This window comes from Sus scrofa, chromosome 3 (genome assembly GCF_054392235.1).
Source record: "Sus scrofa isolate SSC_HxYL_T2T_F1_AM1 chromosome 3, Sscrofa_HxYL_maternal_Yorkshire_Landrace_v2.0, whole genome shotgun sequence".
In the NCBI taxonomy this organism is placed as follows: Eukaryota; Metazoa; Chordata; class Mammalia; order Artiodactyla; family Suidae; genus Sus; species Sus scrofa.
The window spans coordinates 17,545,617-17,561,133 of record NC_139385.1 but is presented as its reverse complement, the minus strand read 5'-3'; the positions used below and the strand labels follow the sequence as shown (position 1 = coordinate 17,561,133).

Here is a 15,517-nt window from a genome sequence, read left to right as displayed (position 1 = left end):
TACCTTACTGTCTGCTATTTTGTCCTGATACTGCAGGGCTGGACCAAGCCCAATGCCTTCCATGTATGTATAACATCTTACAAGCTGGTGCTGCAGGACCACCAGGCCTTCCGCCGCAAAAACTGGCGCTATCTCATTCTGGATGAGGCTCAGAACATCAAGAACTTCAAGTCACAGCGCTGGCAGTCATTGCTCAATTTCAACAGGTAGAGATGGAGATGGGGATTTGTGGCACAGTTGACTTAGCCTGCCTGAAGGGTGGGATGCTTGGAACCTTGGGACTTTGCTGACCATCCTTCCTCTAATTCCCTGTCTCTTTGCAGTCAGAGACGCCTGCTTCTGACAGGAACACCGTTGCAGAACAGCCTCATGGAACTGTGGTCCTTGATGCACTTTTTGATGCCCCATGTCTTCCAGTCTCATCGCGAGTTCAAAGAATGGTTCTCTAACCCCCTAACTGGCATGATTGAGGGCAGCCAAGAGTATAATGAAGGTCTAGTCAAACGCCTTCACAAGGTAGGGCCCGTACCAGTTTGTCAAGGGCATTGGGAAAGGCAAGGAACTAAGGGCAATACCCAGAAAATCCTTAGGGAGAGGGAAGTCGGTGCTAGGCTGAATTCACCCATTTGTTAAGCTGCATTTTTCCAGTGACTAATCCATTGAGTGACCTCATCTTTGTCCTCATTCTGCTTGTTTTATTTAATGGCGACATTTCTGTTTTTATCCTCTGAGTAGAATGATAATGCTGATCAGTTCCTGGCTTTAATTTCTCTTTACCTGACTTTACACAACTTCATATTTTTGCCGTATTCTTTCTTTCTTTTTTCCTTGGCCTTCTTTGGCTCCTCTTCCTTTGTTCAGCATTCAGCTTTTAAGTAATGTCTCTCAGCATTCTGATCTTCACTTTTTTTTTGTCTCCCAATTTACTTATTTCGCAGATGTACTCATTCATAATTCCTTGACTTTCTAGACCACTCAACCTGTATTTAAATATCTGATGATGTCTTTAATTGGAAATACTCTTTTTTTCTTTAAAAAAATTTATTTATTATCTGCCCCCAACCTTTTGACCCTTATCTGATGGGCATTTTTGTAGAGAAAACAATAAACTTCGTCTCAGTCTGGTGCCTTCAGCCTGACATTGGAGTGCAAAAAGCACTTCCCTCTCTCCTTAGCCCCCCAGGCTCAGTCCTCCATATGCAGCTCTTGCCACCCTGCGCGAAAGTTCCAGTTGAGGTCACTCTGTTCTAAGCTGAACATCTCAAGCCTTGCTGCCTTTTATTTCCACTCCGTTTTGGTCAACCACATCATTGTTTTGGTAAATCAGGCCAGAAACCAAGAAGTCTTCCTTAACTATGGCTTCTCCTTTAAAATTTCAAAAAATGTATCTTATTTATTTTCCCGTCTTATTGACATAGAATTGACATACAGCACTGTTTTGCATGAACAATGTAATGATTTGACTTAAATCATGAGGTGATTACTGCTATAGCTTTAGTGAAACTATACCTCTTCCTTCATCACTCTTTTTTCACTTTTTCCATGTATATTTGTACACTGTGTTTTTTCATATTTTACCTCCTGAGATCTTAGATTTGCCCTCTCTTTTCTGTGCTGTCAGTGCCACAAATTTGTTCTCAACTTCTCACCAGGATTTACTTTCATAATCTTGTAGTTTTGACTTATCCCTTCTACATAGTTGCTCTGCTCTCAGTCCTTCGTTTTACTGTTTCTTATGTGGTGGTATCATTTGTGTGTCTGTCTCTTTCATTATAGTAAATTCCTTGAGAGGCGGGCTTGCATCTGACTCATCTTTATGTGATTGGTTCCTGGCATTGCTGCATGGCTCCATGAATGTTTACTGATGGGCTAAGCCAGCGCTCCGCTGGTCATCAGGCCAAGACCCAGGTAGAAGGTCTAGGCTGGGGCTCAGTTGCCAGCTGTTCTCCTGTCAGCCTCCTGCTTATTTGCTTTTAGGTTTTGCGGCCTTTTTTGCTGCGCCGAGTTAAAGTGGATGTTGAGAAGCAGATGCCTAAAAAGTATGAGCATGTTATCCGCTGCCGGCTCTCCAAGCGCCAGCGCTGTCTCTATGATGACTTCATGGCACAGACCACGTAAGGGAGGACCGAGGGTGGGCCTGGGACCCTAAAGTGGAGCAGAGGCGACTATCAAGATGCCCCATTTATTTCTTCTTTTTCTCAGAACTAAGGAGACACTAGCCACGGGCCATTTCATGAGCGTCATCAACATTTTGATGCAGCTTCGAAAAGTCTGCAATCATCCAAACCTGTTTGACCCTCGACCTGTTACCTCCCCCTTCATCACTCCAGGCATCTGTTTCAGCACCGCTTCTCTGGTGCTAAGGGCCACTGATGTCCACCCTCTCCAGGTAAGCAGTTGCCCCCAAGGTTGTTGGCTCTACCCCAACACTGTACCTCTTTTCTTTAGGCCAGAGTCTGTTCTTTTGCAGCCTTCTCCTGTCACCTCAGCACGTTTCCAGTTTCACCGATTTCTGTGTCAGTTTTAGTATGCTAATTACCAATCTCTAATCCTAAATTTGCTTGCCCTTTAAAATAGGGATTACAGGAGTTGCCTTATGGAGCGACAGGTTAACGATACGGCGTTATCACTGCTTTAGCCAGGAAGCTTCCACATGCCACAAGCATGGGAACCCCCCCACACACCCCAAAGAACAAATGGGATTATAAGGCCTATTTTGTAGTATGCTTGTGAGAATTGTTAATATTTTTAGAAGAGCCTGGCACGTTAATGATATCAATTTTTTTTTCTTACTCCCTCTACCCCTAGTTTTTGTTTTTATTATGGTAAAATTCACATAATAAATTTTACCCTTTTTTTTTTTTGGCTGCGCATGTGGCATAAGGAAGTTTCTGGGCCAGGGATTGAACCCATGTCACCGCAGTGACCCAAACCACTATAGTGACAATGCCAGATCCTTAGCCTGCTGCGCCATCGTAGAACTCTCAGATTTTAGCATTTTAACCATTTTTCAGCATATGGTATAGTGGCGTTGGGTACCTTCATGTGGTTGTGCAGCCATCACCACATCTGTTTTCAGAAATATTTTCATCTTACTAAACTGAAGCTTCACACTCGGTAAATGATAACTCTCCATTCTTCCTCCATCCCCAGCACTTGGCAGCCACCTTTCTACTTTGTCTCTATAAATTATTCTAGGTATTTAATATATATGGAATTCTGTAGCATTTATCCTTTTGTGACTGGTGTATTTCACTTAATAGAATATCTTCTAAGGTTCATTGGGCATTTCCATCGTGGCTCAGCAGTGGTAAATCTGATTAGTATCGATGAGGATGTGGATTCGATCCCTGACCTTGCTTGGTGAGTTAAGGATATGCTGTTGCCATGAGATGTGGTGTTGGTTGCCCAGGCGCAATGGAGCTGGTGTTGGTGTGGATGTGGTGTAGGCCTGCTATAGCTCCAGTTCCACCCCTGGCCTGGGAACTTCCATATGCCTCGGGTGTGGCTCTACAAAGACCAAACAGATAAAGGTTTCATCCATGTTATGACATGTGTCAGAATTTTCTTCTTTTTAAAGTTGGGTAAAATTTTGTTGTACATGTTTTTTACTTTTTGTTTTCATCGGATTCCCCCCCCCCTTTTTTTTTTTGCTTTTTAGGGCTGCACCCATGGCATATGGAGGTTCCCAGGCTAGGGGGTCCAATCAGAGCTACAGCTGCTGTCCTCCGCCATAGCCACAGCAATGCCAGATCTAAGCCAAGTCTGCGACCTACATACACCACAACTCACGGCAACACCAGATCCTCGACCCACTGAGCGAGGCCAGGAATCGAGCCTGCAACCTCCTGGTTCCTAATTGGATTAATTTCTGCTGTGCCACAACGGGAACTTCTTTTCTCCCTTTTAAAATTATTTATTTATTTATTGTTTTTTAGAGCCACACCTTCAGCATGTGGAAGTGCCCAGGCTAGGGGTCAAGTCAGCTACAGCTGCCGCCTACACCACAGCCACAGCGATGCCAGATCTGAGCCATGTCTGCAACCTACAGCACAGCTCACAACAACACTGCATCCTTAACCCACTGAGTGAGGCCAGGGATTGAACCCACATCCTTATGGATACTGGTTGGCTTCTTTGCTCTCTCTCTCTCTCTCTCTTTTTTTTTTTTTTTCCTTTCCTAAGGCTGCTTCCTGCGGCATGTGAAGGTTCCCAGGCTAGGGGTCTAATTGGAGCTGCAGCTGCCGGCCTACGCCAGAGCCACAGCAACGCTGGATCTGAGCCGCGTCTGCAACCTACACCACAGCTCACAGCAATGCCGGATCCTTAACCCACTGAGCAAGGCCGGGGATTGAACCCGCAACCTCATGGTTCCTAGTCAGATTTGTTAACCACTGCACCAGGACGGGAACTCCTTGGTTGGCTTCTTAACCCACTGAACCACAATGGGAACTCCTTTTTGCCTTTTTCTTAGGATCTCAGTTGTGTATATGGAGGTTCCCAGACCAGGGGTCAAATTGGAGCAACAGCTGCCAGCCTACACCACAGCTACTGCGATGCCAGATCCGAGCTGCATTTTTGACCTACACTACAGCTCATGGTAACACCAGATCCTTAACCCACTGAGTGAGGCCAGGGACCGAACCCACATCCTCATGGATACTAGTCAGGTTCTTAACCCACCAGTCTGTTTTTAACTTTTTGAGGAACCACCGTACTGTTTTCCATAGCAGCTGCACTATTTTACATTCCTGCCAACAGTTTGCAAAGGTTCTGATTTTTCCACATCTGTGCCAAGCATCTGTTTTCTGGGGTTTTCTGATAATGGCTATCTTAATGGATATCTCATTGTGTTTTTGATTTTCATTTAACTCACGATTAGTGATGTTGAGCATCTTTTCATATGCGTGTTGTTTTACTCTGCAAAAATGGCTGTTAAAGACCTTGCCTTTTTTTTTTTTTTTTTTCCCCCTTTTTAGGGCTGCTCCCGTGGAATATGGAAGTTCCCAGGCTAGGGGTCAAATTGGAGCTGCTGCTGCCAGCCTATGCCACATCTACAGCAACATGGAATCTGAGCCACATCTGCAACTTACACCACAGCTCATGACAATGCTGGATCCTACTGAGTGAGGCCAAGGATTGAACTTACATCCTTATGGATGCTAGTTGAGTTCGTAATCTACTGAGCCGTGATGGGAACTCCCTTTGCCAATTTTTCTTTTCTTTTCTTTTTTTTTTTTTTTTTTTTTTGGTGTATTTTTGTCTTTTCTAGGGCCTCAGCTGCAGCATATGAAGGTTCCTAGGCTAGGGCTCTGATCGGAACCGTAGCCGCCAGCCTCACCACAGCCAAGGCAACGCCAGATCTGAGCCATGTCTGCGATGTACACCACAGCTCACAGGCAACGTCAGGTCCTTAACCCACTGAGCAAGGCCAGGGATTGAACCTGAAATGTCATGGTTCCTAGTCGCATTCGTTAACCACTGAGCCACGTCGGGAACTCTGCCACTTTTTCAATTGAATTGTTAGGGGTTTTTTTTTGTTGGGTTGTGGAACTACTTTATGTTTGCCAGATATTGGCTTCTTAGCTGATACATGATTTGTTAATAGCTTGGTCCCATTCTTTGGGTCGCCTTTTCACTCTATTAATAGTGTCCTTTGATGCATTCCTGCTTATCATTTTTTTTCTATTCTTGTCTGTGCTTTTGGTGTGATATCCAAGAAGTCATTGCCACATTGTCCTCTTTGACCCCTTGCTTTTGTATTATTTTTTATGTCAGCGGATAGACATGGGTCGGTTTGATCTCATTGGCCTGGAGGGTCGTGTCTCTAGATATGAGGCTGACACATTTCTGCCCCAGCACCGCCTTTCCCGTCGGCTTCTGCTAGAGGTGGCTACTGCTCCTGACCCCCCACCCCGGCCCAAGCCAGTCAAGATGAAGGTCAACAGGTACCAGGGTTGAGGAACTAGGGGATGGGTTCCTAGAAAAAAGTGGCTGCAGCTGGCTCTGGGGAATTGTGGGAAGGATAGAATTGGAGGCTAGACTACAATGTTTGTGCGAGATGGATTCAAAATATTTGGACTGGGGAAGAAACTAAAAGATGGTCCTGGGAGAGGCCCTTGTGTCTTTCACTGATTTCCCCCACCCCCTCCACCTTGGTGCTTTTTGGTTATCGGATATCTTTCCCTCTTTCTCCTTTGGGTCTTAACCTTTCCCTCCTTTGTTTTTATAATCTCTGTTCTTCTACCTTACCTTCCTTGTTTTTCCTTACTTGTTTATTCATTTCTTTTTACTCTCCCTCTTTTCCCACCCATCCCCTTGTTTTTTCCTCATAGGATGCTGCAGCCAGTGCCCAAGCAAGAAGGCCGTACAGTGGTGGTGGTGAACAGTCCACGGACCCCCCTGGGCCCTGTCCCAGTCCGACCCCCTCCAGGCTCTGAGCTGTCAGCCCAGCCCACCCCTGGCCCAACCCCCCCAGTGCTGCCAGCACCACTGATGGTATCGCCCTCGCCTGCTGGGCCCCCACTTATTCCAGCATCCCGGCCTCCTGGCCCTGTACTTTTGCCCCCACTGCAACCAAACAGTGGGCCTCTCCCCCAGGGTGAGTTGCAAAGGAGCTAGGATGCTGGGGGTTACTTTAGGCAAATTGTTCAGATTTCGGGAGATGTGATGAAATTAGTGTTTGAGGAACTGGGTTGGAGAAGGGGTTTGATATTTGATGGGCTAGAAGGAATTATGTGTGGAGGTTTCTAGTAGGTTAAGGCTTTAGTCAAGGTATATCTGACAAGTGTTTGCTTTTTGTTTACAGTGTTGCCATCACCTCTGGGGGTCCTGAGTGGGACCTCACGGCCTCCTGCACCAACCCTGTCCCTGAAGCCAGCCCCGCCTGCCCCTGTTCGCCTGAGCCCTGCCCCACCCCCAGGTTCCTCCAGCTTATTGAAGCCCCTTACAGTCCCACCAGGGTATACCTTCCCTTCTGCTGCTGTCACCACCACCTCTACCACCACAGCCACTGCTCCCACCACGGCAGTACCAGCTCCTACTCCTGCACCACAGCGCCTCATCCTGTCTCCCGATATGCAAGCTCGCCTGCCGTGTAAGTTCCTGGGGCTTTGTGCGGGAGTAGAACTTGAGGTGGGAAAAAGGCTTATTTGCCATGGAGCTGGAGAAGAAAAGTTTGGGGCCATGAGTGTGTCAAATTTTTGGTAGCTAAGATATATTAGGTATTTGGGTAGATAGCAATAAATCATAAGCAAGAGTCCTCAAGAAGTTCCCAGTATGGCTCAGCGGGTTATGAACCCGACTGGTATCTGTGAGGATGTGGATTTGATCCTTGGCCCCGCTCAGTGGGATCCAGCATTGCTGTGAGCTGTGGTGTAGGTCGCAGACGCAGCTTGCCTCCCATGTTACTCTGGCTGTGGCGTAGGCCAGTGGCTGCAGCTCTGATGTGACCCTGGCCCAGGAATGTCCATATGCCTTGGGTGTGGCCCTAATAAACTCAAGCCCTCAGGTAGTTCACAGTGTGGTGGGGGAAATGGCACATAGGTGAATAAAGAGTGGTAAGCTTAGCAGTAGAAAATTATTTGGGATAACACAGCAGTATAAGGAGGGGGCTGGTGATATGATTAGCTCAGTATGGTGGCAGGCTGTTAGAGGATGTCAAGGAGATAGCAGGTGAACAGGTGGGATTGGAAGGAGTAGTATGTCAAAAGTTCCAAAGCTGTACATGGAGGCAGAACTTGTTGGAACATGGTAAATTTAGGGGCCTTAAAGTTTGGAGAAACTGGAGACTCGTGCTTCATGAAGGTCTGTGAAGTGACATTGAGCAGAGTGAGCCTGGTGTACATTAAGCCCCTTCTTTATTTATAGCAGGTGAAGTGGTCAGCATCGGGCAGTTGGCCTCCCTGGCACAACGTCCAGTGGCTAGTGCAGGGGGAAGCAAACCTCTCACCTTCCAAATCCAGGGCAACAAGCTGACTTTGACTGGTGCCCAGGTGCGCCAGCTTGCTGTGGGGCAGCCCCGCCCGCTGCAAAGTAGGTAAAACCCACCCCCTGTCCTGCCTTTTTCCTCCTCTTCCTTGTCCTTTTGTTTTTGTGGCTCTTTTCAGACGTCAGCCTTTATGTTTCGCTCCCTAGCTTTTGGTGGGGGGGGGGGGCCAAGGGGAATGGTTGGAGGGGGTCTTTTGATCAAGGTAGGGATGAAGTCTTTCTAGAGAAGTTATTCTTCCTTCTCTGTTCTTTCTCTCTTCTCTTGCCCTTGCCTCTGCCCTCCTCCGGCTGATAGCTGCTTCTCTCTCTCTTTCTCTCTTCCCTTAACCCAGGGAATGTGGTGCACCTGGTGTCAGCAGGGGGGCAGCACCACCTCATCAGCCAGCCTGCCCATGTGGCCCTCATCCAGGCCGTGGCCCCGACCCCTGGCCCCACCCCTATCTCTGTGCTGCCTTCTTCGACCCCCAGCACCACCCCTGCCCCCACTGGCCTCAGCCTTCCGCTTGCTGCTAACCAGGGTGAGGCTTCTGGCCTTCCTACTTACTTAGCCTTTGCTGGCCTTGATCCTTCTAGGCATACCCTGGGCGGCTACTATCTGTCCAGCCTTCCCTCAGTGTTGTTTGCCCCTGCCAGTATCTCTATTAGCTGTCTGCTACCCTCTCCTGCCCTTGGACTTCTTCCATCCTTTGGGTCTTTTGTTTCTTTTCTACCTTCCCCTCAATGTAGCTTCCTCTTGCAGTGCCACCAACCATGGTGAATAATACAGGCGTGGTGAAGATTGTAGTGAGACAGGCCCCTCGGGATGGACTGACTCCTGTTCCTCCGTTGGCCCCAGCACCCCGGCCTCCAAGCTCTGGGCTTCCAGCTGTGTTGACTCCACGCCCCACCTTAACCCCTGGCCGTCTATCCACGCCTACTCTGGGTAGTGCCCGGGCCCCCATACCCACGTCCACTCTGGTGAGGCCCCTTCTCAAGCTGGTCCACAGTCCTTCGCCTGAAGTCAATGGTGAGTCCAGGTGGCTGAGGCCAATAATTTCTGCCAGAAATGGAGAGGTGGCCCAGAGGATTTCTTAAGTCACTCACATCCTTTCATTATCAGCATATTGATTTGCATTGGCCCTCAGAACAGACTCTTGGACCCTTGCCTTATTCCAAGATACATTAGTTGGGACCTTGGAGGGAAAGGAAATGTTAAATTGTCAGCTTCCTTGAGTCTGTCTTATGGTATGGGAGTGAAGGTTTTCTGGGAAACAGGTGCAGCTTGAGGGTAAGGGAAAGGTTGGTACAGGGTCATAGATCAGTGAAAGAATGTTGGGCTGATTTATCTTCTGTCTCCACAGCTTCAGCACCCGGAGCTGCTCCATTGGCCATCTCTTCTCCTCTTCCTGTGCCGTCCTCACTCCCTGGGCCAGTCTCTTCTCCGATGCCGGTTCCCAACTCCTCTCCACTTGCTAGTCCTGTGTCTTCTGCAGTCTCAGTTCCAGTGTCATCTTCACTCCCCATTTCTATCTCCACAACGCTTCCTGCCCCAGCCTCAGTTCCACTCACCATCCCCATCTCAGCCCCCTTGCCTGTTTCAGCTTCAGGCCCAGCTCTTTTGACCAGTGTGACTCCGACACTGGCACCTGTTGTCTCAGCAGCTACTGGACCTCCCTCTTTGGCACCAGTTGGGGCTTCCCCATCAGCGTCAGCCTTGACCCTAGGTTTGGCCACAACTCCATCCCTGTCCCCATCTCAGGCACCTGGTCATCCTCTGTTGTTGGCTCCAGCCTCTTCACATGTCCCAGGGTTGAACTCAACTGTGGCCCCAGCATGTTCACCTGTTCTGGTGCCAGCTTCTGCTCTGGCCAATCCTTTTCCGGCAGCACCAAATCCAGCTCCAGCTCAGGCTTCCCTTCTGGCTCCAGCACCTACTGCATCTCAGGCTCTAGCCACCTCTCTGGCTCCCATGGTGGCATCACCAACAGCAATCCTGGCTCCTCCTTCTTCTCTGGCTCCTCTTCCAGTCCTGGCTCCGTCACAGACTTCGATTCCAGTTCTGGCTTCGTCATCTACTCCAGGAACTCCTTTAGCCTCAGCTTCTTCACTGGTGCCAGCCCCGGCTCCTGCATTGGCTCCATCGTCAGCTCAAACCATGGTACCGGCCCCGATTCCATCACCTCTCCCAAGTCCGGCTTCTACGCAGACACTGGCTTTACCCTCAGCTTTAGCATCCACTCTTGGCGGCTCATCTCCATCTCAGACACTCTCTTTGGGAACTGGGAGCCCTCAAGGTCCCTTTCCAGCTCAGACGTTGTCGTTGACTCCAGCATCATCCCTAGTACCAGCTCCAGCCCAGACACTGTCTTTGGCACCAGGACCACCATTGGGTCCATCTCAGACGCTCTCTCTGGCACCAGCACCCCCTCTGGCTCCAGTTTCTCCGATGGGCCCGGCCCCAGCTCACACACTGACTTTGGCTCCAGTATCGTCATCTGCTGCTTCACTCCTGGCCCCACCTTCAGTGCAAACACTGACCTTGAGCCCTGCCCCAGTTTCGGTGCCCGCCATAGGCCCAGTGGCAACTCAGACTCTGGCGCTGGCCCCAGCCTCAACACAGGCCCCAGCTTCCCAGGCATCCTCCCTTGGGGTTTCTGCATCTGGTGCCGCTCCCTTGCCCGTCACCATGGTATCCCGGCTGCCTGTTTCCAAGGATGAGCCTGAGACACTGACATTACGCTCTGGTCCCCCCAGCCCTCCTTCCACTGCTACCTCGTTCAGTGGTCCCCGGCCTCGACGCCAGCCCCCACCACCACCTCGTTCCCCTTTCTATCTGGTAAGTTTTACTGCCTTAAAGGAGAGGGAAAAGAAAATTGAATTTCACTGGAGTGTTGGTAGAGTGATTAGAACAAAAAATGTCACCAGTGCTCGCTGGCGCAGTGGGTTAAGAATTCAACTGCACGGGCTCAGGTCACTGCCAGAGTGAGGGTTCAATCCACGGGCTGGCGCAATGGGTTAAAGGACGCAGCTGCAGCTCGGATTCAGTCCCTTTCCTGGTAACTTCATATGCAGCAGATGTGGCCATTAGAAGGGAAAAAAAAGTCACTTTTATCTTGGTAAATTAGCTCCTGGTTTTGTGGACCTAATATTTGAACTTGAAATGCCATTAAACAAGGCCCATCTCTTGCCTGAGCCTTTTTTTTTTTTTTTTTTTGGCTTTTTAGGGCCACACCTGTGGCATGTGGAAATTTCCGGGCTAGGGGTTGAATTGGAGCTGCAGCTTCCAGCATACATCATAGCCACCGCAACACTAGATCTGAGCCTCACCTGCAACCTGCACAGCAGCTCATGGCAATGCTGGAACCCTAACCCACTGAGTAAGGCCAGGGAACAAACCCGAATCTTCATGGATGCTAGTTGTGTTCGTTTCTGCTGAGCCACAGTGGGAACTTCCTTGTTCTGCCTTTCTTACAGGAGTAATTGACAAATAATGTACTTTGGGGAAGGTGTTGGTGTTTGTTTTTTGGCTATACCAGCAGCGTGTGGAAGTTCCCAGGCCAGGGGTCAAACCCTGCACGGCATCAACCTGGCATCAACCTGAGCCGCTGTGTGGCAATGCTGGATCCTTATTCTGCTGCGCCCCAAAGGAATGCCTACATGATGTATACTGATGTGTTCAAGACTTTGTTGTTGAAGTTTGTTTCTTTGGTTCTTGCTTACTCTTCAGAGTTAGTATTGGCATCTAGTACCTTCATTTTATAGATGAAACTAGCCTATTACATGATGTGGTGAAAGTTACACACCTTGTGAGAATACAGATGTGCTGATTCCATTGTTTTTTCCTCTTCTCCACAAGAGGCAGTTCTCAGGGACAGGGAAGACTTTTCTTTTTCTTTTTGTCTTTTTGCCATTTCTTGGGCTGTTCCTGCGGCATGTGGAGGTTCCCAGGCTAGGGGTCGAATCGGAGCTGTAGCCACCAGCCTACGCCAGAGCCACAGCAACGCAGGATCTGAGCCGCGTCTGCAATCCTTAACCCACTGAGCAAGGCCAGGGATCGAACCCGAAACCTCATGGTTCCTAGTCAGATTCGCTAACCACCGAGCCACGACGGGAACTCCGGGAAGATTTTTCTTGTGCTAAAACTCTATATCACCATCATCAAGTACTTGAATGAAGTGAGAAACAATACCACAAAGTACAGTTCCAGAAAGATCATAGTCTTTTAACTTTAATGGTCATTTCCTGTTATTTTTTACTGCAGTGGTGGTTAAGTGGGCAATAAAAAGAACTCTATTCCCTGTCACTTCATGGGCTTTCTGGTAGGTTTTTTTATTTTTTATTTTTTCTTCTTTGGCTGCCCTGTGGCATGTGGAGTTCCCAGGCCAAGGATCAGATCCTAGCTGAAGTCAAGACCTAAGCTGCAGCTGTGGCAACACTGGTTCACTAACACACTGTGCTGGGCTGGGGATTGAACCCCTTTCCCAGCGCTCCCAGCATGCTGCTGATCCCATTATACCCTTGCAGGAACTCTTTTCCTTTTTTAAATGGCCACACCGAAGCATGTGGAAGTTCCTGGCCTAGGGATTGAGTCCAAACTGCAGCTGCAACCTACCCTGCAGCTGTAGCAATGCTTGATCCTTTAAGCCCCTACTCCAGAATCCACACCTCTGTAGCAAACTTAGCTGCTGCAGTCAGATTCTTAGCCCATTGCCCCATATCAGGAACTCCTCTGGTAGCCTTTTTTTTTTTAAACCATGTATGTAATTCCGTATATTTTGGTTAAAGTTACAGGAGTTTTTGTTGTGGCTCAGCACTAAAGAGCCCAGCTGGTATCTATGAGGATGTGGGTTCGATCCTTGGCCTCGCTCAGTTGCTTAAGGATCCGAGTTGCTATGAGCTATAGTTTAGGTTGCAGATGCAGCTCAGATTTGGCACTGCTGTGGCTGTGGTGTAGGTGGGCACTTCTAGCTCTCATTTGACCCCTAGCCTGGGAACCTCCATGTGCTGTGGGTGCCGCCCTAAAAAGACAAAGAAAATTTGAAGTTACAACTCAGAATAAACCCAGACTTAAGAAGAAGAAAGATCTGATGAGTCCTTTCAGGCCCTGTGGTCTTTTTTGTAAGTCTGGTAATAGAGTTGCTGCTTATTTTTTGCCTCAGCCCTAGTACTCCACCCTCCATCAGTGCCCCTGGCTCCACCTTTGGTCTTTAATGTTACCAGAGTGGTCTGGCTTTTTAAAGTAGAGAGGTAATGAGCCTAGATCCTAGCCCAAGAGTGCAACCTCATGGTCATTGCTAAATTTTCATTGCTCTACAAGTAGGTATCAGCCTCTTGACACTGTTTTTTTATTTATACCATTTGACATATAAATCACACACATATAATTCACTCATTTAAACTGTACAATTAATTGGCTTTTAGTATATTTGGGGTTGTGCAACCATGACCATAATTAACTTTAGAATATTTTTATGGCCCTACAAAGAAACCCCACCTCCTTAGCCATCATCCCCAAACCTTTCCATGCCTTCCAGCTCTATGTAATCACTAATCTGCTTTTTTGTCTCTATAGATTAATCTGTGGAATCATATAACATATAGTCTTTTGTGTCTGGTTTCTTTCAACTTAATATTTTTGAGTGATATTTATCTGATAGTGAGACAAATATATAATGTATATTGGTACTTCGTTAATTTTATTGTTGAATAATATTCCATTGTACAAATATACCACATATATCTATTCATCAGTTGATGGGGGAACATTTGGATTGTTACTACTTTTTTGTCTGTTATAAATAATGCTGCTGTGAACATTTGTGTGTAAGACTTTGTATCTTCTCATATTTGCCATTATATCAGATGTAAATTTAGGATTGGAATTGCTGGGTTATGCTAACTGTGTTTGACTTTCTGATGAACTGCCAAACTGTTTTCCAAAGTGACTGTACCATTTTACATTTCCACTAGCAGCTTGTTAAGGGTTCTAGGTTTTATACATCTTTGCCAAAAACTTACTGTCTTTTTTATTATAATATTCATTCTAGTGGGTATGAAGTGGTATCCTGTGGTTTTGATTTGAATTTTCCTGATGACTAATGATGTTGAGCATCTGTTCAGTAGTTATTGGCCTTTTGTTTATCTTCTTTGAAGAAATGTCTGTTTAGATCCTTTGCCTTTTTGGGTTTTTTGTTTTGTTTTTTTTGTTTTTGTTTTTTTAGCTATTTTAGGGCCGCGCTGGTAGCATATGGAGGTTCCCAGGCTAGGGGTCAAATCAGAGCTATTGCCGCTGGCCTACACCATAGCCACCAGTGCAGGATCCAAGCTGCATCTGCAACCTACACCACAGCTCATGGCAACACCAGATCCTTAACCCACTGAGCGAGGCCAGGGATAGAACCTGCATCCTCACGCATCCTAGTTGGGTTTGTTAACTGCTGAGCCACAAAGGGAACTCCCCTTTACCTTTTTTAATTGAGTTGTTTTATTTTATTCCTTCTGATTATTGAGTTGTAGGAGTTGTTGTTTGTTTTTTTTGTTTGTTTGTTTGTTTTTCCTTTTTATGGCCATCCCTGTAGTATATGGAAGTTCCTAGGCCAGGGGTCAGATTGGAGCTGCAGCTGCTGGCCTAAGCCACACCCATAGCAACGCTGGATGCGAGCCGTGCTTGCAACCTACACCACAGCTCGCGGCAACTCCAGATTCCCGACCCACTGAGTGAGGCCAGGGATTGAACTCACATCCTCATGGATCCTAGTCAGGTTCATTTCTGCTCGGGCACAATGGGAACTCCTGTAGGAGTTCTTTATTCTGAATACAGGTTCTTTCTCAGATACATGGATTTGCAAATGTTTTCTCCTTTGCCACTACTTTGGAGAGCTGGCCTTAGTGATTTTTTTCTTCTGCTAGAATGCTTTCCTTCCTCACTAATCACCAGGAGCCAAGAAGTCAAGCTTAAGGTAGTAGTCAGGAAGGGAGATTTGGGTCACTGCTTCTTTTCAGGACCATTTCTTGGTCCAGTCTCCCTCATTATTTGTTCATTTAAATAGCATATTTATTGAGAGCCTACCTTGTACCAGGTACTGAGCTAGGTGATTACATTAAAAAATTAGATAAGTTCATGTTATATGGGGCTTACAGCTTAGTGGGTAGAAGACAGAATCATGCAGCTGTAAAACTTAACAAGTGTGATAAGTGCTGCAAAAAAGAGGAGGTTCCTGTGAAACTGGAATCACAAAGATGAGAAAAGATTGGGTCAAGGTGACACAGATTTCTGTCAGCCAGGGCACTCCCATTTTCTCTCTCAGGGTGATGGTACCCAAGTGTCTGGTTAGCTATTCCCATCCTACCCATCCCAGTCTGGCCTTTGGCAGAAACCTGCTGTGGGTTTGATTAGCCCCTCTGTATCCTGGAGGGATTTTAATAATTGTTTTGAATCTACTGCAGGAAGATAAATTAGTTTGGATATTCTGCAGTTAAGTGTTATATGGGAAAATTCTCACAAATCATCCATTCTATGAGCTTGTCGAATATATGGATGTTTTTTGCT

At 47.3% G+C, this 15,517-nt stretch overlaps 1 protein-coding gene across 29 annotated transcripts in view; it reads left to right on the top strand.

Moving 5' to 3' along the window:
- SRCAP (Snf2 related CREBBP activator protein) overlaps window positions 1–15,517 on the top strand; it is a 38,906-nt gene that overhangs the window by 11,971 nt on the left and 11,418 nt on the right. For 10 of the 29 annotated variants that reach the window (XM_085016871.1, XM_085016862.1, XM_085016869.1 and 7 more), the window contains exons 15-24: window positions 37–206; window positions 324–516; window positions 1,978–2,114; window positions 2,203–2,389; window positions 5,779–5,948; window positions 6,336–6,601; window positions 6,809–7,096; window positions 7,870–8,034; window positions 8,729–8,995; window positions 9,330–10,804. In XM_085016871.1, coding sequence (XP_084872997.1) covers window positions 37–206; window positions 324–516; window positions 1,978–2,114; window positions 2,203–2,389; window positions 5,779–5,948; window positions 6,336–6,601; window positions 6,809–7,096; window positions 7,870–8,034; window positions 8,729–8,995; window positions 9,330–10,804 — 3,318 coding nt within the window. Of the gene's footprint in view, window positions 1–36; window positions 207–323; window positions 517–1,977; window positions 2,115–2,202; window positions 2,390–5,778; window positions 5,949–6,335; window positions 6,602–6,808; window positions 7,097–7,869; window positions 8,039–8,321; window positions 8,508–8,715; window positions 8,996–9,329; window positions 11,896–12,954; window positions 14,022–15,517 lie in introns of those variants that run through there. The other 19 variants (XM_085016866.1, XM_085016858.1, XM_085016865.1 and 16 more) reach the window with 11 other exon arrangements.